This window comes from Corylus avellana, chromosome ca1 (genome assembly GCF_901000735.1).
Source record: "Corylus avellana chromosome ca1, CavTom2PMs-1.0".
NCBI lineage: Eukaryota > Viridiplantae > Streptophyta > Magnoliopsida > Fagales > Betulaceae > Corylus > Corylus avellana.
The window spans coordinates 42,805,955-42,833,598 of record NC_081541.1 but is presented as its reverse complement, the minus strand read 5'-3'; the positions used below and the strand labels follow the sequence as shown (position 1 = coordinate 42,833,598).

At 35.0% G+C, this 27,644-nt stretch overlaps 4 protein-coding genes across 5 annotated transcripts; 2 read left to right on the top strand and 2 right to left on the bottom strand.

Annotated features, from left to right (window-relative positions):
- Positions 1-1,632: 1,632 nt before the first annotated feature.
- On the top strand, positions 1,633-4,352 carry LOC132161804 (phosphatidylinositol N-acetylglucosaminyltransferase subunit P). The gene is made up of 5 exons (XM_059572003.1): positions 1,633-1,749; positions 2,161-2,362; positions 3,188-3,260; positions 3,744-3,862; positions 4,127-4,352. The coding sequence occupies exons 2-5, from the start codon at positions 2,176-2,178 to the stop codon at positions 4,252-4,254; spliced, it is 507 nt and encodes a 168-aa protein (XP_059427986.1). The 5' UTR covers positions 1,633-1,749; positions 2,161-2,175; the 3' UTR covers positions 4,255-4,352.
- Positions 4,353-5,227: 875 nt separating this feature from the next.
- Positions 5,228-14,827, bottom strand: LOC132184648 (uncharacterized). The gene is made up of 14 exons (XM_059598367.1): positions 14,650-14,827; positions 14,128-14,261; positions 12,753-12,873; positions 12,558-12,622; positions 12,334-12,447; positions 11,780-11,854; positions 9,839-9,877; positions 9,685-9,756; positions 8,201-8,314; positions 7,632-7,703; positions 7,511-7,547; positions 6,795-6,907; positions 5,989-6,195; positions 5,228-5,585 (listed from the first exon to the last, which is right to left on the bottom strand). The coding sequence occupies exons 1-14, from the start codon at positions 14,729-14,731 to the stop codon at positions 5,499-5,501; spliced, it is 1,332 nt and encodes a 443-aa protein (XP_059454350.1). The 5' UTR covers positions 14,732-14,827; the 3' UTR covers positions 5,228-5,498.
- Positions 14,828-16,120: 1,293 nt separating this feature from the next.
- LOC132184657 (haloacid dehalogenase-like hydrolase domain-containing protein Sgpp) lies at positions 16,121-19,494 on the top strand. 2 transcript variants are annotated; one of them, XM_059598385.1, is made up of 5 exons: positions 16,121-16,381; positions 17,238-17,352; positions 17,419-17,573; positions 18,356-18,617; positions 18,838-19,494. In XM_059598385.1, the coding sequence occupies exons 1-5, from the start codon at positions 16,197-16,199 to the stop codon at positions 19,009-19,011; spliced, it is 891 nt and encodes a 296-aa protein (XP_059454368.1). In that variant the 5' UTR covers positions 16,121-16,196; the 3' UTR covers positions 19,012-19,494. The 2 variants fall into 2 exon arrangements, with proteins under 2 accessions (XP_059454368.1, XP_059454360.1); XM_059598377.1 differs by having other exon boundaries at positions 17,235-17,352.
- A 673-nt stretch (positions 19,495-20,167) lies between these two features.
- LOC132179941 (phragmoplastin DRP1E) lies at positions 20,168-27,543 on the bottom strand. Its single transcript, XM_059592765.1, has 15 exons — positions 27,216-27,543; positions 26,896-26,959; positions 26,679-26,786; positions 26,127-26,228; positions 25,003-25,053; positions 24,860-24,921; positions 24,039-24,129; positions 23,863-23,927; positions 23,088-23,282; positions 22,872-22,991; positions 22,710-22,780; positions 21,459-21,684; positions 21,282-21,332; positions 20,815-21,183; positions 20,168-20,514 (listed from the first exon to the last, which is right to left on the bottom strand). Exons 1-15 carry the CDS (start codon positions 27,354-27,356, stop codon positions 20,386-20,388), a joined length of 1,845 nt encoding a protein of 614 aa, XP_059448748.1. The 5' UTR covers positions 27,357-27,543; the 3' UTR covers positions 20,168-20,385.
- Between the last annotated feature and the right edge of the window lie 101 nt (positions 27,544-27,644).

The window sequence follows — 27,644 nt, the reverse complement described above, 5'->3', positions numbered from 1 at the left end:
TATTATATGAATAATTGTTATTATTACTAAGTACTATGGTATACACATAATGTAATAACATAGTATCTTATATTTAATTGTACATTTTCTCTATCTCATATTTTGTATATTAAAAAAAATAATATATAAAATATATTTTGAGTAAGCGTTTCAACACACTAAAAATTGCCTCAATCCAACATCTTTTGAGAGCTTTATGGCCAAAATACTAACCATGTCAATCTATCTTCGTACAACTTTTGTTTTCAAATTAGGTTTTCTAAATAAAGACATTTACTTATAGCATATCAACAAGAATTATGCCTTCAAGGAGTAGCTCAATTGGCTAGAAATCATATCTTATAAAGCGAAAATCACTAATTCAAATTATCATTTCCCTTTTTCCCTCCTTTTGTGCGGACATGTAAAAAAAACACATGAATTCTTTTATTTTTATTGACAAATTTTAATGTCTACAAACTCAAAATAACTTTCTCTTCTGATCTTGCTTGGTCTTTGATTCACTTGCATTAGGTCCAATCTCTATCAACTTTGGGCCTCTAGTTGAACTTGACTCTTTCTCCATGGGTCTTGAGCTTTTCCTTTCTTTTTCTTTCTTTTTTTTTTTTTAATTTTTTTTTAAAAAAAAACAACAAAACAAAAAAACAAAAGTTAATGGGGCCTGGATTGAACTTCTACAAGAGAAAAAAATAAAAAAAAAAAAAAAAAATCATAACAAGTTTATTGAAGAAGCATTGGCATGTAGAATTAATAAACTCCATGAATGTACCACTTTAATATGAAAAATGTGTACTAGACAATGGTGATAATGCCTAATACAAATAAGATATTAATGAAAATTTAAGTAATTATCAAAAACTCCCTTGACGGCCAACATAAGCGTTAGTAGTAAAACATGTTTGGGATTGCGTTAAAAAGCTTCAAAAATATTTTTAATACTTAAAAAGTTATACCAAACAAAAGTTGGCATCTTTGATAAAAAAATTTAAACATACTTTTTTACTCTAAAAATATCAAAAACGCACTTTTGACAAAAACTTAAGAATGAAACTTTTGCCGAAAAGAGCTTTTAAAATAATTAACTTGCAATGTTGAGACACTACTACTAGGGCACGAGTGCACGCTAAAGTGGGATCCAGATCCACTAGAATTCCCCTAGGAATTTCAGTTTTTAGAATTTCAAATTCATATCCTCTATTTTCATCAAAGGGTCATTGTCCTGCCACGTGTAACACTAATAAAAAAAAATATTAAAATTTTAAAAAGAAAATTAAAAAAATAGAATAATATGGGGTGGCCGGCCACCCCATTTTTGCCATGGGGGTGGCTTCGGCCACCTCCAAGGGCCGGTTGGGGGTGACTTTAGGCCCTAAGGGTAAATCGGCCACCCCAAGGGCCAAACCCAATTTTTTTTATTTTTTTTATTTTTTTTTATTTTGGGTTTGGCCCTTGGGGGTGGATTCGTCCACCCAAGCCCTTGAGGATGGTTTCAGCTACCCCATGACAAAAATAAGGTGGTCGGCCATCCCATATTATTCTATTTTTTAATTTTCTTTTTAAAATTTAAATATTATTTTCTTATTAATAGGACTCGTGGACAATAACCCTTAAATAGAAATGAAGGCTGTGAACTTGAAATTCCCGGAATTCCTAATTCCCCCAGGAAGATCCTCTGAAGTGGGCATTGGGTGCCTCCAGGCTCTCCTCGTACAACGAAGCTTAGTTTACCAATTGCGCGACTGATTCAAGGTATGCACTCTCTCTCTCCCTCTCGAATCGCTCTTTCTGTTTCAATCGCAAAGCATGCTTTCGTAATTGTAGCATTTAATTTCCTTTTCTACATTCACCTTTTTCTGTAAGCAAAAACAAAAATTATGCACTTTTTGTGTTCCAAGTGTTAGCGATGTTCTCTTTCTCTCTCTCTCTCTCTCTCCTTTTTTCTTATAATAATATGCCCACAAACTGTTTGTGTAAATGTTTCCAAAAGGTCCTGACACCTTGGGAGTTGGGTGGGACTGGGACGTACATGCGTACATGTGTGTGTGAATATAATTTACATATTACTTTGAATTTAGATGTCTGTATTGTCTAAACCTTCATGAGTGATGATAGCATGTTCTTTGAAATGGGGCTATGGTTGTCTTATGGTGTATGTTCCAGTTTTCACTGCAAGCCATGGAAGATCCTCATTCTGTCAGTAGTCCTAGAAGAATTCTCAGCCTGTCAAAGAAGAGGAGGGCAACTGTTTCCTCTCTGGACAAAGATGAAAGGACTTCCGGGTTTGGAGTGTCTGGAGAGCATGGTCCCAAGCCATCAGAAGTTTATGGGTTCGTGGGTTCCATAACTACTGTTGTTGCAACAGGTTCACTTCATAGATCATGCTTTTACTTCATGTTTAGGCTTGGTTGAGTTGAAGTTGCCTAATTGTTTGATTTCCTGATGGTATTGAAACTTTAAAATAAATTTATCAGTTTAATTAATTGTGCAGGGAACTGGGTGATTATTTCATTTGTTTTATCCATGACCTGGATTTTATCTTAATATATTAGTTAATTGCTGGTCAGTTGGAATAAAAATGCCCATGAGCATTACCTACTGCAGAGGGGGGACTAGGAATTTTAGTGTGGGAGGCAGAACTGAAAAAACAATTTTGTGGGGATAAAATTAATTTTTGAAGGTCTACCTCATTAAAAAAAAAAGAGTTTTTGGGAGATTTTTTAGAATTTTGGGGGCCTGAAGCCCCCAAAGCATAGGCTAGTTCTGCCTCCGTGCATTTGCTTCTGTTTTGTGCATGTGGCGGGTGGGGTGGGGGTTCATACTTGGCATTTTTAGAATTTTAGCCCGGAAGCCAAAGCAAAACTGCTCCGCGGCATCTGCTTCGTTTCTTGCTTTTCATGGCGTGGGGGGGGTGGGGGGGTTCAATATATCTGGAGCTACTATAACATGAATTCGGCTTGACCTTGTAATGTTGCATGGACCGTAATATAAACAATGGCGAGATACTTGGCATTTTTTTTGTTTAAATCAATTTTTTTTTAAGTCTATTGTTTTGTTTGCCAGTAGCTGGTATCACAATACCAGGCTACCTGTTGTTTAGCGTTATATGTGCATTCTCGCCCATAAATGGGATTTTCTTGTATCATTGGAGGTCTGTGGAGTTCTCATACACTTCTATTGCTTTGAGCAGTTATTTTCTTGGTATGGGCATATGTTCCAGAGGCTTGGCTACATTATATTGGAATCTTCTACTATCCTAGCAGGTATCTAAGATTGGTTTCTATGCTGTGTTTTTTCAACTTCAGTCGGTTTAGAATTCTTCTATGCCATACGCATTTCCCATTGAGAGAAATTTATCAGGTGAGAGGAAACCTAAATCAGTAGAGCCTAGTTGTGTATGGTCTACTTGATCGGACGCAAATAGTAAGTTAAATCAACCCAGCTCCCCCCCCCCCCCCCTAGATTGGCTCTGTAATTTTTTTCTTTTTTGGAATCCTATACTGATTTATTAGGTAAGCTATGCAGTTAGACAATGATTTGGGAAACTTGGTCAATTTGGGCTTAACAAATTTTTAACTTCTGAAAAGAATGAATTTGAAATGTGGAAAAGTTTGTGTTTAGAACAAAAACATGTAACAAAACTTGCGAATTATTTGTTTTTAGTTGTTGATATTCTTATGTCCATAGCATTGGTGGGCAAAATTTTTTGTACATTCAAATTGTGAGGTCAACTTTATGCTTTTCAGGTATTGGGCGTTGGCAGTGCCGGCTTATCTGATGGTGACAGTAGTATTAGCATTGGGATTTTATCTTGGTCTTAACTTCATGTCGACTCCTTCCCCAACTTCCTTAAACACTGTGTTTGGTAAGCCTCAACTACTTTCTGTTATAATATGTTTTGAAAATCTTCTTGAGGTTTAGGAAGTTTTTCCTTTGTTTCCAATCAACACCATTGACTCTTGAAAGCATTTTATTCATTAGATGAGAAGCTATGAAGGCAATAATAGAATTTCATTAATCCTCTTTGCTTCTGTTTTTTTTTCATGGATTTGTGTAATTTTTTAAAATGTGTCTGTATGTGTATGTTTCCTTCAACTCTGTGTTAATCTTGTGCTCATCACTTCTCCAGATGAATTCAGTAGAGAGCCATCAAGCTTCCTGCCTTCAATGGATGGAGATGAGCAGCCCATTGAACCCATATCTGATATTGGCCTCGATAGAATTAATGATGTCATGTTTAATAATGTAAATTCATGATCCACACTAGGTTATGACTGTCTTGTATCCACATTAGATTTTGTTGAAGAAATATACACTATTCTTAATGTTTATTAGATTGTTGAGATTATATTCTACTGGGTTGGTGAAAGTGCTAGAACTCCCAATTCTGAGCACATGCTAATGCTAGGTGAGCTGCTTTTAGATACCCAGCAGATGTGGGCTTCGTGTGGTCTTCCAACTGCAGTTTTAAGTGTATACTTCCATGAAATTTTTAGTGGAAAAGAAGAGGAAGAGAATTTGTACTTGAAACTTGAACAATTTTGATTTTTGTTTCCAGTTAGTTTGGGATTAAATTTTCCCTCTTGGGTCCTGACATATTTACCAGTGAGTCTGTGACCCTGTTTTAAATTAAAAAAACATATTTAGATTTAGGGTTCATTTGGAATTGCGATTTTAATAAGTACAATTTTAAAAATTACATTTTTGAATTAATACTTTTTAAAATTGCAAAAGCGTTTGGTAAAACATGTTAAAAAATAATTTTTTTATCAAATATTTGTTATGCGAAATCGTGATTTTGATTTGAATTCACATTTTTTCAAATAAGTATCCCCTAAACATGTTTATAGAAATTGTATATTTTTTTCTTATTTTAAATTAAGTACTTTTTAAATTGCAATGTCAAACGCCTTATGTTATGTGACATCTTTTAAAAATGCAAATTGTTCTTGCAAAATTGTAATTCCAAACGTACCCTTAGTGAGTGAGAGAGAGAGAAATGCCTACACGTTTATAGCTGAACAAGAACAAAATATTTTCATAATTATTTTAGCCCTTTCATGTTAGTTTAATAAAAATAAGAAGATTGCAACAACAAATTAGTTAGTTTTCCTAATTTAATCATATGTTCTGAAAGATCATTTTCAATTATTTCATCTATACAATTTCACTTGAGTTTTCCAACGGCCAAATGAACTTCCAAAATTTTTGGCAACAATATGCAAATAAATGGATAAAATATATACACTTGAAAATATGTATTATACCAATTAGCAAAGAATTTCAGAGTACACAAATATTGTACGCTCCATTTCACTGCATCAACACCTTATCATATGAGATGGGAGATAAAGATGCAGTGTTTAGTAGTGATGAGAACCTGGATGCTATGATCTTGAGCTAATTGGAAGCCAGACAGCTTGTTCTCCACGGAAACGGTCAGAATTTTCCACTTTGAATGTGTTTCAACCATAATTTGATGCATCCTAAGAATAGAAACCTCAAGTAATAACTAGATTTTCTTGGTTGCTTTTCTCACTGATCTTATCCATCTGCAAGGTCAGCAGCTCGTGCACTTTAACCTTCAACTGCAGAGAAAAGGGTCTCTAAATTGAAAGTTGCCAGGAAAATTTGGAAACCAAATGTTGAACAAAATTTGACAGGAAATACACAAAGTGAGAAGTTCAAGATGTAAGCATAAGTCACCATAACAAAACTCAAGCAAAAAGAAAATGAAAAAGGAAAAGCCAATATCAACACTCTAGCTCTTAACATTTTCCCCATAATTCACAATACCTTTGAACAGAGAACGAAATCTAAGAAACAAAATTACGTTGCTACACCCGTAGAGAATACCCGAGGCAAGTAAGCTTCATTTTCATAAAATGATAATGTGAAAAAATTCAAGTTCAAATATAAGAAATCAAGAAAAGCATATTATATTATATCTAGGCTATTTTGAAAGGCTTGAAATTTTCATAAAATAGTTACCTCACTGAGCCCTTCTTCGGTCTTTACAGATACATGGATAGCTCCATCAGGTCCAAATTTCCGGTACCTTGCCAGCTCAACATGATCAGGATTATCATTGTCTGTGATGAAGACTACAGGAGAATTTTGAAACAGATCACATTTGGACACAACATCAAGCCACAGATGGTCGCCAAACCTCTCCTTTATTTCTTTGTATATGACAAACTACAAAATCCATCATCAAAAACTCAAAAATAAGTCATTAAAACACAAAGGAAAATCTTAAACTGGGTGAATTTTCAAAGAAATGAGAATGAACCTATCATTTTCTCTACTAAAAGAGAAGACAACTCTTCCTCGTAATTGAGAATCCATGGGAAAAGAAAAGAGAAAGTGAAATCAACAGCCACTCCATTCTTAACCACTTAATTGTAGGTTTTTATTTAATTTACCTACATCTTCTACAAATATAACTGATAAATGCATAAAGATGCTCAACGTTACAGATGGACAAATGAGATGTCAAAATTCCCTTGTAATGCATGTGCATGTGTAGCATGAATAAGAGACTTAAAATTGAAATCCAACTATCAACCAAAATCAGGCCACAATGGTGGATCCAACCACTCATGCTCGGTGACTGCTTCAAGCATTCCAAAATATAAAATTGCAAATATATACAGATTTGCTTCCAAAGTACTTGACATGTATACTCAGATTACAAAGTAGCCTGCTTTGCAATTCAACTTTACCAAGTGCCGTATAGATTACATACCATCATGTTTTAGTATTATAACCAAAATGACTCTACAAACACATAATACCTGATCAGAAGGTGAACTTCCACACTCTCCAGTGAGGTCATGAACATATAATATTGCAGTAGGCAAATGTGACAGGACAGCAAGTGTCAACTTTTCCAAATTATTCCTGTCGTCTGCAGATCCAATCAAGAAAAAGATGAAATAACATTGTGAAAAACTAGAAAATGCAAACATAACAACCAAACCCCTTCATGTATGTGTCTGTTTGTTTATGTGTATACACATTCGCACGAACCCCTTTGTATAGGAAAAACTAAGTAATCTGAGAACAATTATATTGTTCTATAAGTGATCAAATTTTAGCTATCCAAACATAGTTTTCAGATTTATCCAAGCTGTTTAAATTCTTGTCCCTTAACGATGGTTTGATGCTCCCAAAAAAGTAATAGTTAATCCAGTCCGCTTCCCTTTTACCGTTTTCCTTGTACCAAAACAATCTACTGCCTTAGAATCTTAAAGCCTAAATCATCTTAGGAAATGGGTTCATTACCAGAAAGATGAAATAATTTCCAATAATCCAATTACTTTTTTGAAACAATGAGAAATGTGCCGTAAAACAACTAATTAGTTTTTTGACTTACAAAGAACACCCTTGTCAGGTTAAAATAGAGAGAGATGATTTTGTACATTTGATTGCTCTGACTTACAAGTACAGTAACGTGTGCCCCTTCAATATGACCAAAGAAAAAGGGTGACAAGAAGGGAAAGTGTCCTACCATCACATCTCTTCAGCAAGCCAGGAGTGTCTGTCACCTGTGGTTGAATTTCTAGTTGTTACTAAAACTGAATACATCTCAAAATTGAATAGCATTCCACATCTTAGATTGAATGATTGACCTGAAAAGTCTGGTAGTTAAGCACTATATGACCCATAAGTATTCCTCTTGTTGTAAAGGGATAGTTGCAGACCTAAAACAGAAGAAGGGAAGAAAGAGAGGGAAAAAGAAAAAAAGATGACAGTTAGCAGCAAAAAACGTAATAATTTTTTAGTATACAATCTCCATTAGAAAAAAAAAAAACAAACTAAAGACTAGAGTTTCATTTTTTCTTAAATGAAATTTTTTGAGCAGTGATGATTTCACATTCACAAGCATCCATAGTGAGATATACTTGCCATGGTGTTACAATCCTTTGATGATTAGGACTAGAAGTCCATCTCTCTGCCTACCTCTCGAATAGATTGAGTAGTGTCAAGTTGGGTCTCAAGTATTTTAATTCTAGTAGGAGTCGTATATTTCAATAAGAGTACATCTTTTATGTCTTAGAGTTGGAGTCTTCGATTTGTTTTGCAGTAGGAATAGATTGTTATGGCTGTACGTCTACTTAAAGATTGTTCTAATGCTAACAAAATAATAGAGAAAAGCTCTTCCCAAACATATGTAAATCATCAATCAATCTGCAAGTACCTCTGGCTTCCCTGTAGAGAGTGTACGGACCAACGATGACTTGCCCACATTAGGAGCCCCAACGAGGCACAGTGTTGGTGTTTCCAGATCAACAACTGGCATTGCCCTTAAGGTCTGGAAAAATTGTAGATTATAGAAAAGACACTGTCAGGAAATTTTTTAATAATGACGCAATTAATCACAAACACATACACACATATGTTTCTGTATATATATACACTATTACTAGCACAGTGTTTCTCATTAAAATCAAGCTTCATAAGCTCTCAAATGCATTACTAACAAGCTGAAGATGCATAGAGGACTGAATCTAACAAACAAATAAGAAGCAAATGAGCAGATTGAAAGTGTGAACAGCTGGAAAAGCATGAAGAAATCAATGATATAAAACTCTAAAAAAAGCGAGCGCAAAAAAAAAAAATCCTTAAACTGCAAGATATACATATCTTCCTTAGAGGCAAGTAAATGTCCTAAATTGAGTGATGAGTATACATCAAACTGAAATGTTAATGAATGATTTATTAACACTGAAATGTGTATACATCAAACTGAAATGTTAATGAATGATTTATTTCCAAGCCATCAAAAAAATACCAATTTATTCTTGCCAAAGTTTTATAAGTTAATCAGATTCCAAAGTTTCCAAAAAAATACAGCCTGGTTACATGCATATGATTGTTTAATAATTTTTTTGATAACGAAGAACCCCTCCAAGGCAAGACCACTTCGTGTACCCACCCTTGTTAGGTAAACCTCGGACTCATGTAAAGTGTCCCCTTGCACATGGATCGGATAATACTCCGACTTCGCCGGCGGGCTAGCCCCAAGGAATTGTTTGCACCCAAGGGGATTTGAACCTTAGATCTCATGGACTACCACAAAGACCAAGGCTCTTACCACTTGAGGCACTTCATATGATTGTTTAATAATTAACTGTGCCATGAAACTATTACACTTCTAAATAGACCAACATTGTGCAATGTGAGAGAGAGAGAGAGTTTATTTGCATAATGCTAATATCAGCTGAAAGGTATGTAACATATGCATATGTACAAGCTAACTATAAATTACTTTTTATGCGCATAATGTTACAGAATATACAATAATATTTGCAGCCACATCCTGATCATCTTTCACATAACACAATTTTCAGATTCATTGTGGCATTGTCTCCAAATACAGTTCATTGACTCCAAATGAAGTTATGTTCATGTTCACTGACCATGCCTATTCTCCATAATACTTTCTTTAGTAAAAAGCATATATGACACTGTCACCATGCTACCAAAGAAGGAAAAGAAAATGTTGTCATCCTTGACCATCCATCCCTTTATTCACAATACTTATGTACGTACAACATATAAACCTACATACCCATACATACAGCATATACACACAAAAAAGAAAATTACAATTCCATATGGTATTGTTTCTTTTTAGTTTCTCTCCTCAATCAGAGACTCCTGCTTCAGAAGGAAGAATACCTTGGCAATATGTAACAAATCATCGACAACTTTTGCATCCTGATTGAAAATCTCTTCAATTTTCTTCATACCCTGCAGACAAAGCCATAACAAACAAAAATAACATTTGTCGATGTGAATGGAAAATGTATTCTGCATAAAGACAAAAGCGCACCTCACTCAGTCTTTCCTCTGCTTCACGCTTTGTTAAGGACTGTGCAGTTTATAGGACAGAAGCGTGTTAACAGGAAACAACCATAAAAAAAAATGTTGAAGGAACAGAACTTCCACATTAATTATAACATTGAATGTTTGTACTAATAGGACTGCAAATAGGCCGATCTCTTCAAAAAAAGATTTATCACAAGCAGAAAGGATCATAGCCAGAACGATAGCAGGAAGATGAACTCATTTTATGAGCAATAAACACATATAGATGGAAATTAAAGATTAAATCAATGCAAATAGCTTTATCAGCTTGATGGACGCAGCAGTAAAGAAATCAATATCACTGTGTCATTCTCCCCTCTGAGAGAACCTAAAGAACTTTATTTTCTATAACAGGGTGGCAAGGACATACTTAAGATAGCAATCATCAGGCTTTTATTTGAAGCTGTTTGCATATATATTATGTCCTATCTACTGTGAAACAGCTGTTACATCTATAACAGCCAAGGCAAAACCCATGGTCAACATTTATACTAAATCAAATGCATAAGAACCATTGTTCTCATAGAACACTCCTTTTAATGTACATATGACAAAAATCAGCACAAACCACACTACCAAGGGCTTACATAGTTGCATACTTTAACAAAAACAATTTCTGCTCCATTAGTCAGCTCTTGAGGTTGATAGCTAAATTCTTTTATCTTCTATATAAAATTTTTGAACACATTCAACAGTATATGCGAAAAGAAAAATAATTCACAAAGCAATTTGTATTTTACAAATATCAAACTTATTAAAGAATAAGAGGGTTTTTTTTTTTTTAATAAGTAAACGCAATTCATTATAAAGCGCAAAAGGCACTACCCAAGTTCACAAAAAGTATGCAAGAGAAACCCCTAGCTAGTAGAAGAAAAAAGATCAAGAAAAAAAATGAAGCTAGAAATGTTTAAGTCCACGGTAGTTGTCTAGTGATAGAGTCTTAAAGAAAAAATCCTTAAGTTCCTCTATCGTCCGTTCACGGTTTTCAAAACTCCTATAATTTTTCTCCCTCCTAATACACCATATAAGGCAAGACGGAACTATGTTGTGATATTAACAAAGAACCTTTATAAAAGGAACAAAATGTTGTGATATGAACATTATACCCCACCCTAAACTAGTAATAGATGTTAGTATGCTCTGATATTAAATTTGCAACTGAGCGTATTACCCTACAAATGCTTTGTGATGAGTACTTTTTCATTTTCCTATTTTGTTCTCTGGAAAGAATTTGAGTTACCACTCCTAAAGTTTATTAAAGTCTTACAGTTCTGAATCGTAATCAGAGCAATATATACATGTACACACAAACAAACACATTTACATGTATGAGTTTATGTATGTATGCATATATGCCCTGGAAAGCGATGCTAAATTCTTGTTTCCACCCGAATGAGCAACTTAGTTCCCTTCATAGTTCATGTCAGATCTTTGAACTGACTCCAAGTTACACCTCCGAGTGCTAACAGTAACTAAAATCTATTTTTGACAACTATGATACGTTGTGACCAAATCTCAAGGTTATTGTGACCTATCCTTGAGAAGCTATGGAGTTGAAAAATCACATGACTCCTTTTTATTTTTTGCGGAAAAATCATGTGAATGCATATGAAGTTGAAATTACATACGAAGCTACCACCTGAAGCCTGTCAAAGGCAATCATCAGGGACAATATACAGGACGGCAGTCAACTTATAGAATAATATGGGATCCCTACGTTAGCCAAGAAGTCGATGAATAAAATTTTCCAATTGAAAGTCTGAACAGAAATTAACAAGTTTCAACATGGCTTGAAGCAAGCTCAAGATTGCGACTGATGTTAGCAATATTCATGCATGACCACATAAGTAACTAAGGATATCCAAAAGTGACACAGTAGCTCTTAAATTTGAGTAAAGATTCCAACCTTGGCACAGAGGGAAGCATGTTCCTTTCCAACAGAAACCACCTTCTTCCTCAGAGCATCAACCTTTCCCAGCACCTGTCAAACCATGAATAAATCCACAATGAACAAATTCATAAAGGAACTATTCATGCAGTCGCAACAAGTAGTGTGGTATAAACAAATCTGAATATGCTTTAAGTGTCCCAAACTTAAATTCTCTTATCATGTAGAACAGTCAGAATGCTGACCAGCATTCCACACAGAATAACGAAAATTCTTCTTTCTAAAACCAATCAGCCTAAAAAGTAAAACAGAAAGAAGAAGAAAAATAAGAAGACATTATACCGGCCACATTACTGATTCAGTAAAACAGGAAGCATCCTAATACAATACAGACCTAAGTTTGTAGTCATCATATATATCACTGATATTTTAATAAATCTGTTATTGGATCATGTTGATCCCTTCAAAAGTTGCAGAAGAACCATAGGTCCTAATTAAAAAGGCAAAGCACACTGCAAAGGTCCAAAAGACTGCATGTATAAAATGTTGACAATGACTTGATAACTATTTACCTCTTCATAATTTCCATCACCAAGAGTTAATTCAATAAGAGAACGTTCATAACGGTGAAGATATTTCTTCTTTGGAAAACTTTCCAGATACATCCTCAAGGAAATTGCCAGTTCCTGAAGATGAAAACAGGAGGTTATGATGTCAGCTTTGAACAGTTTCCTGTACAGAACAAACAAGGTTTGTTCCATAAAATATCATGACAGATATGAAGTTAAGAACAAACTTTCATCAGTGCATCAAGTTGTTTTGCACCTCTATTTCTCTCTCGCTTTGCAATATTGGCAATGCCTACAAAATAAGCAAAGTAAATATCAAGGTTTGCAGCAGGTTTTAGGAACCAAGTTTCACCTATTCAAGAATGTCATGTAAAACCCGATGTGTCCGTGATGAAGAAAAACACACTGCCCCCAACAAATACCCTTCGTAGGTAAAACCCTTTTTGCCTTCCTCAGTGCTGAATGAAGTATATCAACAGATGGCATCACCATGGGTAGCTTTTGAAATGCACCAACAGTATCAAGTTTTGCCAATGACTTTTCCTAATATTAGAATGTTGGAAATACAATTGCCATTAATTCTTTTGCAATATATATTAAAAATAAAACAAACTAATAAAAAAGAAATAAATAAATGAAAAGATAACCACCATAAACCATAGAGAGAAAGCTGAAAGTAAATCATGGAGTGAAAAAAAGAAACTCAGTTCAGAAAAGTTAAGAGAAACCGAGGATAAACCCCATTCCAGTCCCTTGCAACCCTAAGAAACAAAATTAAATAAATGGTATGAAAATTCACTAATCCCAAACTTGCTCGCAAGTTGTTAAGAGTAAATGTCACTGTAGTTAATCACTATCCAGATACACCAAGCGATCACCAATGCTTTGATTACACGCTATTCAGCCACTACTGCCATGGACACAAGTACACTGATTTCTTTAACCAGGCTACATTTCTTTGCTTCCAATATTCTAGAAGCACTAGACCGTTGGAGGATTAACTTGACCTAGATGTAGGCATAAATGTGTTCCTTTAGGTAGCAGGCCAGACAATCATACATTTTTAACAGCATTAAGTGCCACTTTTTTGTAATCCAAGCAAGATTTTTATTAGATTCTAAGGACCAACCCCTAAGATCCTCTTGATTCCTTCACAATTGACCTTACTTTTCACCCATAGAGAGTTTTGAACAATATATCTTTTAGTGCTACCACATTCTCTCCCAGTCTTCAAAATTTCAGGAATTACGTTCTCTCTAGAAGCACCACATCACGCAATGGGGAATTGCGTTCTATCCGAATCATTAAACCACCAAAGCTTTGTGCACAGCCCAAAGTTTTCCTGAGTTCTTAAAAGAACAGACCACTTCCCACCCAGGCACATGATGTGCGAACTCCTGCATTTTATTTACACAAAATTCGCCATGCTCATCACCAGCTCTTACCGATGATGTCTCTGATCAGTCCCTCCCACAATTTCTCTGCAGCGATTTCATTCCATTTTGGCTAACCTCCTCAGCTCCCCCTTCAGTTCATTACTGTACTCAAGTCATCCCTTCCTACCTTAAAGTCGAAAAACTTTCATTTCAAAAAGAACCTCTTCATTTCCACTACATGTAGGACAATTCTGCTCATCAACATTTGGCATGCAGAATACTTATAACATTAAACCCATATCTAACATTTGGACATGTGCAGAAGAAGAAGAAGAACAACAACAACACCATTTATTAACCCTCATTCTCTTTTTCGATATGTTCTTGAAACTAGATAAACGATAATCATTTGAAGAAATACCTTTGTTTCCTTTTCTTGTTTAGTTTGTGTAGTGGGAACATAGCTTCCATTGACAACTTCATACGTAGTAGTTTGCAAGCTTTTACAGAAATACAGGGTCGGATAAATTTTCCAACCAGGTATCACATATAAACCTGCTTTCGAAAGCAGCTTATTAGTAGCTGAGATGAAAATCATTTCACGTAAAACTAAAAGCATCACATTCAAACTGGTATTACATTAAAACTATAAAGAATAAAACATAGAGCTTGAGCTTAAATGTCGTCCGTTTTATTTCCTTCTAACATGATTCTTAAACAGAATACAACTTAAAGCATCAAATTTTATTACTGCTTAGTATTTTGTTCACCCTTTCTTGGTACAAAACAGAAGCTTTAAAAACAATGGCAACGCAAAGATTTTTTGAAACCAATACAAATGGGTATCTGGCTTGAACCCACATCAAAATGTTCAAGAATGTTTGTAAAGCATTCATCAAATTAAAAAAAGAATCAAAAGAGAATGTTTTTAGAGAGAGAGAACCTCTGGGGAATTTGGAGCTTCTGAGAAGCATATTGGTAGAAGGAATCTGGCATAGTTGGAAGAGACTGGAGGCCCTACTCATCTTCTATTTCTCTTCAGTATTTGAACTCTGCAGGCAGAGGACGAAGGTGCGAATCGTTGGTGGGTTTTAGCTCTTATTGGGGTTTTACGCCATTTTTTTGAGTACCAACCGGTGATTTTAAGATTGCCACAGATAATTGGGCTTTTATAAAATTTAAAAAAAAAAAAAAAATCAATTTTTCTCTTTTTGGCCTTTTCGTTTTGTCAAAACAGTTCTTTTTAATTTGGACGAAAGAAAAAGAAAATATGAGACGAAAAATATATAGACAAATAAGCAAATGCGTCATTTGGTAGGGGTGTCAATCCAGTTCCGATTTTCAATTTTTGGCCAAAATTGGGACCGGAACCTGGGTACCCCGGTTACCGATCAGTTCCGGTTCCGAGTATATAAGTTCCAGTTTTCCAGTTATAATCGGGTGCCAAAAACTGGGACTGGAATTGGGATTCCTGATTTTTGGTTTTTTGCAACCGGAACCGGCTCCCCGGTTTCCCAATTTTCTGGTTTTTCAGTTCTAATTCCGATTCTCCAATAATTTTTGACACCCCTATCATTTGGTAACTAACCAAAAATAGTAAGAAGAAGAAGTGTTTCATTTAGTTTTTAGGTAAAATGCTAATACTCCAAAATGTAAATATATGTACATGGTTTTTACTGTTCTTTTTACAAATAAAAATAAAAAGAACAAAATGAAACTTATGTTCTTTTGTCTAATGAAAAAAACAAAGAAGACATGAGTCTTCATTTTAACATTTGTCTTTTGTCTAATGGTTTGACTAGATAGATATTTATTAATTGTCCAAGCTACATATAATTTGGACAACCAATTTAAAGAATACTTCAATAATATTCACAAATTTATCAAGTATAATGCTACACTTACTCACTTTTCTATACATTTTTTTCTTATTTATAGGTAGTTTCTAAAATTACCATTGAATATGAGATGTGTCTTTATTGAATTTTAATTAAATAGCAATTTTAAAAACTACCTATAAGTGTAAAAAAGTGAGAGTAAGAGCTTGTTTGAGAAATAGAGCTTTTAAGCAAAAAAAAAAAAATATATATATATATATATATATTTTGGTAAAAACTTCATTTTTAAGCTTTTGTTAAAAGTGCATTTTAGCAATTTTTTAACTTTTTAAACCCTTAAAAGCGCTTTTAATTTTGTTACTAAACATATACTTTTTTTTTTAAATAGACTTTTAAATATTAAATACATTTTTAAGCTCTACAAACGCGCACTCAAACATACTTAAAGCTTAAGATTACCCTTTCGCATCCAATTCAATTGCCGCATGTAACATTTTTATGCTACATAAAAGTGCTGCTCACAAATAAGATAACAAACGCGTACTTTTAGCACGTTGTGCGAGGACACCCATAAAACAGGAGAGATCAGAGAGTTCGCATAAGCCTGCGAGAGAGAGAGAGAGAGAGGTATATTCTCTCTTACTCTTTCCAAATGCCATTGAATACTATGCTATCTCTTGCTTCTCTTCAGCTTCCTCATCATCCCCACCTCTTCTTTGACCATTTACAGAAGACCCATCTGCGGAAAACTACAATTTATACACAAAACCGATGTGACCAGGCAACTACCTCTCTTGCTCGATTGTCCACTACTTCAAATGCTTACCCAGTCGACAGGTATTATATTATCTTCAAGATTGTTTTTTTTCTTTTTTCGTAGTTCTTTGCTTCTTCTTCTTCTTTTTCTTCTTTTTTTTTTTTTTTTTTTTTTAAGGTTAATTTATATATAAAGGTCTATGTTGTCCATTTGCAATCTGCGTTTAGCTTAAACAGTTTTACTCTTTCGGAAGCTTAAAGCCCATCTCTACTTGATACATTTTGATGCTTATTTTGTTAAATATTAATTAAATAATTAAATTTATCGCTTCTTATCAGCTTAACCTTTTGAAACAAAAGCTTTAACATGGTACTATAGCATAGTAAGTCTTCAGATTGAACCATGACACTACAATTTTTTCTCATTTCAATTAAATATTTATTATACTGCATGGGAAAACATTCCCATTAGTTATTGGTGATTTGAGTGAGATGAAAGAATGAACATGCATTCTTAGATAACAATGCAATTTCTGTTGTAAAGACCCATCTAATTAATTGTATGATGTTGAATATATTTGTGAGAAGTAGTAGTGCACTCTTTCTATTTGAAGGAAAAATCCTTCTACTAAACTTAGTTCAACCCTTCTAATCTCAACTTTTGGCCTTTCTTCCTCATGCTCTGCATAGGGAAAAACAAAAAGAAAAATCAATATTACAATTTCTTTGTTGGAATGCCTTCTGTGAATTCAAAAGACACCCTTTTTTCCTCTTCCTCAGCACCAAAACATACTTTAAATTTTTTTAAATTTGGTGTAAAGTGGATTAAAGCACACCTGGGAGTTTGGAAATTCATTTCATTGTTGGAGGAGATTTGGGCATGATTAAGCCTTCCCTAGATTAGATACTAATACAAATTTACATTGTTTGATAGCAGCAAATCTTCTCTTGCTTGTCTCAAACCCCTTCAAGCAATTCTATTTGATATTGATGGAACGCTCTGTGATTCAGACCCTATCCATTATAATGCCTTCCGTGAAATGCTTCAAGAGGTATTCTTAAAACTTTCATGCTATGTTTGCATCTTATTGGCCAACTGACATGCAAGTGTTCAACAGATAGGTTTCAATGGTGGAATCCCCATTACTGAGGAATTCTTCAGTAAGAACATCAGTGGCAAGCATAATGAAACTCTCTGTCGTGTCCTCCTTCCTGATTGGGATCTCCCAAGAGCACGGAAATTTATGGAAGATAAAGAAGACATGTTTCGGAGGTAACAAAATGCAACTGCATCCTACATCTACATGAGTCTTAATACACACCACAGGTGGACTTTGTATGTAATGCAGTTTAAAACAGAGTCCATAGCCTAAAGGTTGGTGCTCAATATAATTGAATTGCTGAAAGTGTTTTTGCATAGCCTTCCAAGTTGATAGCGTATAAAATATTAATTAAATAATTAAGTTCACTATTTTTTATTTACACTTCTCAAGTAAATATGATTTAACATAGTATTAGAATAGATGTCTTAAATTCGAACCCTCATTCCACAGTTTACCGTTAACCCTTTCCTATTTGCAAGGAAGGGCTCTTGTCTAAAACCATATTATTTACCACTTTATTCGATAAATGTTTTTTAGTAGATTGATATACAACTGGGATAACATGGTAGTGGAAATTGGCCTTTGGATCTATAATGATTTGTAAAAATGAAAAATCAATTGCTGATTTTCACTGCCACGTCATCCTAGCAGTCTACTAAATAACATTTATCTTCTTATTCAGTGGGACTATGGGATACGGTCCAAATTTTAGATAATAATATGGAAAGTTTTGACTCTAGTATTGAAGATGAGATTAATATTCAAACTGTAAGTAAGTTTATGAGCTTCTTGATGGATTGTGTTTTGTAAAAGCCTTTGTTTTCTTGAGCTAGTTTGGCATTTATTAATCTAGAAGGTTAACATTTTTTAGAAGTGGAAAGTTACTGGTCTGCTCATTTCAAATTATATAATGAAACCATATTGAGTATGATTCCTTGATGGAAATAAACAGGTTGGCATCTGAACAGCTAAAACCTGTTAGAGGCCTGCACAAGATGCGCAAATGGATTGAAGAACGCGGGTTGAAACGAGCTGCGGTGACAAGTGCGCCAAGGCCAAATGCAGAGCTCTTAATCTCAATGTTGGGGCTCTCGGATTTCTTTGAAATTATTATCCTTGGAGATGAATGTGAACGGCAGAAACCTTTCCCTGACTCCTACTTGAAGGCTCTCCAAGCACTTCAAGTGTCAAATAAGCACGCTTTCGTGTTTGAGGTTTGGCCCCAAAATTGTGTCTCATAAACAGTCATGCAATGTTATTTAGTAGATTACTATACGACTGTTATACAACTATGATGATTTGGTAGTAAAAATCAGTCCTTGATTTTCACTGTCACATTATTAAGTTATATGATAATCATATAATAATCCGCTAAATCTCATTACTCGCATTACATGTATGACTTATTTTGTCTTTTGGTTTTCGTTTTGGAAGGATTCGGTTTCTGGGGTGAAAGCCGGGGTAGCAGCTGGGATGCCTGTAGTGGGCATGGGTTTAAGAAACCCTGAAAAGTTTTTGACAGCAGCTGGAACCTCTTTTGTTATTAAGGATTTCGATGACCCGAAGTTATGGACATCATTGAAAGAGTTGGGTAACAAGGAAGAATAGTATTAACAGTAAGAAGTTGAAACAATAGAAGAACTTGCACATTAAGAAATAAGTGGCACTGATGGAAGAGTTTTAGTAGCCATTCATTATTTCAAATTCACTCATTGAAGCGTTTGGACATCCCAATGGAGTTAATCCATCATACTTGTTTTGTTTGAATGAATCAATTTTTTTTTTCCTTCTCTCTTTCATTTCGGCACCACTTCAAATAAATCTTCGTTTCTTCCAGGCACGAAAAGAATTTCATTGTACTAAAAGGGAAAAAAAAATCGAGAAAAACAAAAACAACGAGAATGAGATTTTCCCTGTATTTTTCTTTTTAGTGTGCTTTGTAGCTTTATTTGTATTTTGTTGCTTGTGTATTGTAAGTTGCTGTCTTCTAGCTCTTTGGCAATTTGATTTTTTTTTGGTAAAGACTTTTGTAACTGGATTAGGGTTGGTACTTGGTACCTCTCTACGCTTCAATTCCTACTTCGGATTATGACCGTGCATATTTGACTTCGATTTACTTTTAGTGGTTGCTCTCTTCAATTGGAGGTTCAAATAAATTTTTTTTAATCTGGACCTATTTTATTTTTGTGCCTTGTACAGCCCCCTTTGAGATGACCAAATCACTTGTTTGACTAATTTCTTAACCTTTGTATGTATTTTCGCACTATAGTATTTCATTTTAGGTATGTTGCTGAGAAGCTTACCCATTTTTCATATTTAAGATTGCCCACTCTTTTCCTTTCGAATAAAGAGCAACACAAATCTTTCATCGTAACCCTTTCCGTTATTCAATTAGAAAAAAATAAAATAAATAAAATCTCGAACAATTGCTTCGGTCTAATTAGTAGAATGCAAGTAAAACTTTCATTAGTTATAGTGAAAGAGTATTTTTGTTTTTTCTCTTTTTGCAGAGACAAAAATATCTCTCCACTATAACTAACTGGATATTTTCTTGTTATTTTTTTTTTTCTTTTTTTTTCGTTGCTTTTGTTTGAAAAAGTATAGAATTGTAATTTTATACGAACTCCATTAAAAAATAAAAATTAACAAGTTTCGTATAGAATTAGACAGAAAGATTAATTTGATAGCGAGGACAAACTCAAAATAATATCATAAGAAATTGGTAAATTAAAACTAAAAGATGAAAAGGGGGGAAAAAAAAAAGTGGAAAAAGAAGGCCAAATCAACCTTATGTGTCATATATGTAGCAAAACAAGAATCCGGTTTCTAATACAACAATAGAACTAAAAAATTGCACAACAAATTCGAAGAACAAAGATTGAGAGAGAATCTGAGCTATCCAAGAATTTAACGAATTCAGTAAGAATCTGACCCACCGTATGTTGAACTATAATACAAGGCATCTCCAAACACCAATCAATCTCAACGGACCCATGATACGGAATCAACCTCATCCCTTGCTGCCTTATATAATTCAAGCCTTTTCGCACACTGTTGCCTCCTCTCCATCAACGCAGGGTCTTCATCCAACAACTGTGAAAGCTGCTTACCCTGAAATAGAAGCCCAACACTATGATTAATTACCCAAGTAACACAGATTTTCCATGTTTAACATATAAAAGAAGCCCTCTAGCACACAAGCCTCACAAACAAGCTGGAAACACGTTTGCAGGGTGACGATCTTCAGCAAAAGATTTGCTGCCCTCGAGTATTTTTGTCAATGATTCACGATAATCTTGGACCATTGAACAAAAAACCTTTAACAAGATGGATTTTTTAATTACCACTATCTGATTATATTTCCAGAACATGGTTAAACAGGTACCCTAATGCATTAATGAGATAGAGTACCTCTTTCTTCCCTATTTGTGTATAGAAGTGATTTAGCAATGACTGTTTAGCTTCCCGGACTTGACAATAAACCACGGCCTTGGGAATTGTGTTCTTCAGCGTCTCAGAAACCATGCCCACGTAAGAGGACACATTCGAGCCTATTCTCCTAAAGTGCCCCTCTGTGTACCGGTCGTTGGCTGAGGCAGCCGGGTTTCCTGCTTTCTCCACTTCCTGGGGAAGTCTTCTAAAGAAATCCACAGTCAAATATGATGATTCCATGTCCACCAATCGAATAACTGTCTTCTTACTATCTTCACGGAACCTTTCCAGGGCCTCATTAGCAGCACCAGCTATTTCAGCTTGAAGGGTTGGAAAGCGCTTCAACTCCTATGTAATCACAAACATTAATATAAATCTTGTTCCTCATTAACAGAAACCAGCACTTGTTAAAGTAAATAATCATCAGTAATTTCCCTGAATTTCACCTGAGTTTCTCCTATTGACTTTCTCACGAGTTCTTTCAGAACAAAGTGAACCTACATTACAGTAGCTAGATCAGTCATAGATGAAATTACCCCAAGTAGATTTTGACAAATACTGCTAACTTAGAAATGCATTCCAGAATAAACTTCACAACAGCAGGTATAAACATGACAGCTTACAGCATCCACAGAAGCTTCAGATGGGCCTCTGAAATAATTAAGTGCCCCTTCAATTAGGCGCCGGTAACCTTGCTCAGGGGCAATCAAATGTGGCTGATAACCGTCTGCTTCTGAAACCACTTTCCTTACATTCTGTAGAGAAAGATGCCTATCAAATGGAAGCTTCCTTAAAGCAGCAGGAAGCTGGTTGTCAAAGACTCCATAAATCCGATCACCTCCAGGCCGCCTAAATTTGATATCCAAAGATACACAGTATTATACTACAGGCATGCAATCAAAATTAAGAGATAGTAGCAGATCTAGCTGAAGCTGATAAAACTGTGGGAGAAAAATGTCAATCTATTCAACATATAGTTAGCATACTAAATTTGTAGGAAAAGTGCGGATTAAATATCTTCGAAGCAGTGTGCTTGGCAGTTCATCTATTACAGAAGCAGCTCAAATACCAAAAAAAAAAAAAAAATGATTAAGGCTGTGAATGAGCTGGCATCATACAGATTAGGGGAGTGTTTGTTAAACAACACCCCACCACACCGCACTGTTCATGGACCACGGTACTGTTCATGGATAAAAAAAAAAGAAAAAAATAATAATAATAATTGGTATAGAAAAATGAAAAAATGGTATTGGGAAGTAAAAAATTTTGTTTTGTAGTGATTTTTTTATTTGAATAGTAATAAAAAGTAAATGATGTGATATAAAAAGTAAATGATTTGATATAAAAGTAAGAACGTTTTTTTTGGAAAAAATGAAGTGAATAGTGTGGTGGAATGTGAGGGAATGTGAGGGGATGGGAAGGGGTTTAAGGAATGCAACGAGAACCACCCAAACTGAAACTGAACTATTCATATGTCAACACTCTGAAAGCAATCAATTTCACTCCAATGTACCTTTATTATTCAAGTTGTGAAAATCTAAGATAAGTACACTAATCGCACTACAGTTGGGTTAATCAGTTATAGGCTCCGGCCACCGGTGAAATTAGAGACAGACTAGATTGGTGTCACCCACATTTGAAGGAGACTACTCTCAAATTTTTACTGGTGATAAAGAATAGGTCCAACTTTTAACACCATTATATCCTTCAAAAGAGTTCAGAGTACAAAATGAGCTCTACAATACATGATTACATCCACGCCAATCATTTTCTATGCCAGACAGGAAACATATTAAGATTTTTGGTTTCAGAAAATTCAGAAGTTCAGGAAAACAATGACGGGCAGAAGTAGAAAAAGTAAATAGATGTTTTACCCTCCATCCAAGTGCTCCTTGAAAATTCGGTCAAAAGCACGGCAAAGTTCCAGGATGGTGTATAATTGAGCCTAAAACATCACATGTCAGTTAAGGGATTAAAATAGCATCTTCTTTACCAAAAAAAAAAAAAAAAATTTACAACAGATTGAAGCCACTCACCCCAGCATCAACAGCAATAGGTCTACCTAGATGATCCAACTCCGACTCAAGTTCATCAATGCTTTTGTTTATCAAAGATGTTATACTTGGAATCCGAGCCCTAATCACAGTCTCCAAGTGCTAGAAACAAGGTCACATCATCAGTATGATATGCTCTAAAAATAGAAGGAAAAAAAAATCATCTTAATATGCAATGAAGCTAACACAAAATAAAACCTTAGAGAGAAGTTTTGCAAGATACTCTGAACCCATTTTACTAGCTAAGTGCCCATAGTCAGGACTGGTTGCAAAGTACTCACGCTCCTTGCGCCTCGCAAGTATCATGTCAACATTTTTATTAATGTCAGCTTGTGAACGGTTCACAACTCCAACCCAAGGATGTTGCAGTCGATAAGATCTTCCTTCAAGAACCTGAGGGCATAAAAAGCATTTTAGAGGCAAAGCAATTATTTTTAGACGTTTATTATTTTCTATTAAGAAATAATTGTTGAGAGCCATTGAAAATGAACCAAAATGAACTGTAATAGCAAGGTGGCCGACCACCCCCACCCTCAACCATTTCCCGTTTGTTTTTTAATTTTATTTATGTTAATTTCCATTTGAGAATAAATTTGTAATTTTGTAAGGATTCTATCAGAAAAATGGCCGAAATTTGTACAAAGAGATCAGTTTGGTATAGAGGCATACCACAAGGATTTATAAGTTCATTTTCAAACCACAACAATTTATTTGTTAAAAAGTTGATCCACGTAGACCAACTGAGAAATTTTCCCTTTTCTCAATAGAATAAAAAATTATTTTTTAACATGTGGAGAAACTGCTTATGAGACCAAGTAAGCAGTTTTGGACAGGAGTGAAGTGAAAAAAGTGAGAAACTTGTGCGTGTGTGTGTGTGTGATGAGTGTATTCACCCACTACACTAAGCCTGATCATGATGAGTGTATTCACCCACACACACACAAGCACGCGTGAGAGAAGAGAGAGATCTTACATCTATTGCATTAGTTCCTTTGTCCATCAAATCCAGCTTCGTCAACACACCAAATGTCCGATCACCTATGCAATTTACAAACATGGACTCATAAGGGACGACTAAACAAAGAGCATACAAATAGGATCTCATAAGGGATGGTAAGAGAAGTAAAAAAATCTGCACGAGGCATATACCAGCAGGATCCACATCCCTGGCAAGTTTGATGGCATCCGACGTTGCAATATCTTGATTGGCTGGAGATATTGCTAATATGATAGAATTGGGCTACAAAAAGAACATAGTCATCATTGATGACACTTTAGATTTTCATATGAAAACTGATAAAATATCGAAGACACTCAGAATAACCAAATACAAAATTTAATGCCATACAGGACAAAACTTAACCAGAGACAATAATAAAAGGCATTGGATTCTAGTAGAGAACAGAAAATGCTTGTCTAAAGAAAAAGAAAGGGAGAAGGGAAGACAGTAAGGTACATGCAAAAATAGGAAAGATTATGGAAGCAACCCATAAAAATGTTCAGTGAAATTTCTTTTAAAAAAAAAAACACAATACCAGTCCACTAACAGAAACAACAAAAACTACAGGACAAGGCTCCATAAAAGAAAATTATTAGTTATATTGTACATCATTCGGCAATTATTAGATGGGACAATTCAAGAACTTACTCATTGTTATCCTCTAGCTCTTAACTGTAGAGTTTCTTTGAAGCATTAAAAACATAAGCGGCTCTTACTATCAGAACCAGGATCCACACAGTACAGTAACTGGGAGATATAAAACTCTTATTAACAGAAAATAACAACTTATTCTAACAAATATAACCCCATATAGGCATAGCAATCTTGCGTTCATATGATAATTATAGATATAATCAATCATGCTACGCGCTCCACTAAGATCTCAGTAACTACTTTCCCGAATTCCTATGAAGTTCCTTTGTTCGTAGTGGCATAAAAAATTAGAGACCTCAACATGATGTATCATTACCTTCTCAACATAAGATCGAACCATGCTTTCAATATCTTGAACAATACTGTCAGATTGTCCCTCTGTTGGGGAAAAAGAACAACTGTTTTAGTAAAGACTGAAATATAATATCATTCAGAAATTCAATCAGTTATGTAACATACCAACAGCAACTTTTGTCAAACCGGGTAGATCAATCAGGGTTAAGTTCACAACTGCAAAATGAAGGACATGAGAAATAGTTTCAGGAAAAAAAAAATACTATAATACAGACTATAGAAAGATCTCGACTATTTATTCCAACTTCATGCCGTAAGAAATCAGAAAGTACAAGACATCAGGAGAAGATAAAACGCAAGTGCAATCAGAGAATGCATTAAATAAGTAAAAATTATGTACATGGAATTTATCAGAAGAACTTAATAGATTAATTGTAGAGGACACACCAGTAGTGATTCAATAGACATCATACATAATCCTCAGGAATACACCAACACAAATCTTTGCACATCTTAACATTCTAAGAAATGTTATATATCCATTCTTATATCCCCTAACAGCCAGAGAAACCAGTTTCTTGTCTATCTTTTTCCTTTCCTTTTCTTTCTTCCTACCTTTTCTTCAATAAACACACAGCATAGGCAGGATCCAGTGCCAAAGCGAACCGGTTAAAGAATTTTTTTGTATCAAACCTTCCAAAGAGAGGCCAAATGGCAAAGTTGATACTTCAAGCTACCACCACCAGACTTCCTTATGTGACAAACACGTGTATACATGGTTTTCTTCTCAAGCAACTATTTCACACAATAGTTATTCTTTATGTATGAGAGAAGATATATAACTATACAATCATACATATTAAATCAAATTTTTGGAGCATCAGAGGAAAAGTTAAAAATTTCATTTTTTGAGTTAAAGTATCACTTATTTTCAGTTTAAAATAATTTCATGGCAATTAACTAATATTGAAAAAATAATAATTGGTTGCACTTGAAGCTGCCAAGAATATTTATAACACAAGCATCACACGTCATATGTATATTGTCAAAATAAAATTTTATTGGAAAAGGATGGCTTTTCACATGAAAAATAAACAACATATTCTGCAAGTATGTCAGGCACTGGTTATTACTAGAACAGGGCATAAGTATCCTGAAAAGACAGACAAAAAACACAAATGAACTCTCAAAGTAGCAAAAAGTGCAACTAAAACTCCAAGGACATTCATAAAAAAATAAAGTAACCCAAATGACAAGTGTTCAAAAAAAAATTGATATTAGTAACGCACCATTTGGAGAGTAGATACTGAGATGAATAGGAACAGGAGATATTTGTTTCGTCTTCCCGGTTATTCTATCAGTCTCATCCTGAATTTCCTTGCGAACCAGGGCTGGACAGAAAAATCAGAAGCCTAAATATAAGTTCCAACATCAAATGTATCTTAGAAGCAACAGGAAATAAACAAGCTGGGTTCAGACAAGGTTCACAAGTTTAACTAAGTGAAACATGAGAACAAACTTAACTTTTAGTATTTGATAATTATGTGTTTAACAAGAATTTTAAATATTTTTTCAATGATAACATTCCGAGATTCATTCTAGCTAATTCCCTAAATATCTGGTCGAGGAGGTTTTCAATCCAGCTACAAGTAGGAAGGCCAACCCATTGTGGATACTCGTAGATCAGATGTGACAATGCCCAGCACTAAAATTCCCAGGCTTTTATAAAACAAAATTTAGTTGACAACCAAACACGTAAAAAAAGAAACCAATTTATAACTTCGTTGATGAGGAGCTATATGCAGTATAAGTAACCAACTAAGCGGAAAAGATACACATACCAAAATCAGTGAACTTCCTCCTAGGGAGGTGAAGGAACTCAGCGTACTCCTGTGACCCCTCCTCCGTCTTGTGAAGCTGCAACACCAACGGTCGCCTCGTAACGATACCTGCGGCAATCCAAATCCCCACACCACAAAAAGTTCTAGCAATAAGCAAAGATAAAATCAGCAAGCAAAAATAATCTTTTGAAAGCGAAGTGAATCCAAAAGGCTTCACCTGATCCTCTCGGAAGAAAGTCACGCCCAACAATGCTCTCCAATACCGACGATTTTCCCGAACTCTGCTCTTATTCAAACAAAACAAAATATCAGGCCAAATTCAACTCAAAATCGCTCTCTCTCTAGAGACTCTCTCACTTCAAACTATTTCGAAAACAAAAATTTAAAAATCAGGCCAATTTGAACTGAAAAAAAAAAAAAAAAAAAAACTTTCTCTCATTTCTACTTTTTCTCTCTCTAGAAACCTCACTTTCGCTCTCTAGAAAGCCTAAACTCTCAAAACTTTAAAGAAACAAATTCAGTTCAATCGAAGAGGACCTGGCCACCGACGACGGCAACGGAGGGAAGAGCTTCCCAAAGAGAAGAGAAAGTGTTGTCTCCGCCGCCATAGTCTCCGAGAACGGTGCAAGCTCTCTGGATCCGGTTCACCAACCCGATCAAGCTCTCCATCGTCGCCATCGCGTCTCAAAACTTCACAAAGCCTCTTCTTCTTGATCCGGCTATCACCGATCGTCAAAACCCTAGGGTTCCAGAAGCAGCTGGAACAAACAAAAAACGCAGGCGCGAGGAAGAGTATCTGACTTGGAATAGACGCCACTAAGCTTTCGTAGAGAGAGAAAGAGAGAGAGGCTTTTGAAAACGGGTGGTGGTATTGGTTTAACCGTTTAAGGACAAGGGTCAGAGCCAAGAAAATGTTATAAAACGGTGCGCACCGTTAGGACTGGTGGGGTATAATGAATAGTGGAT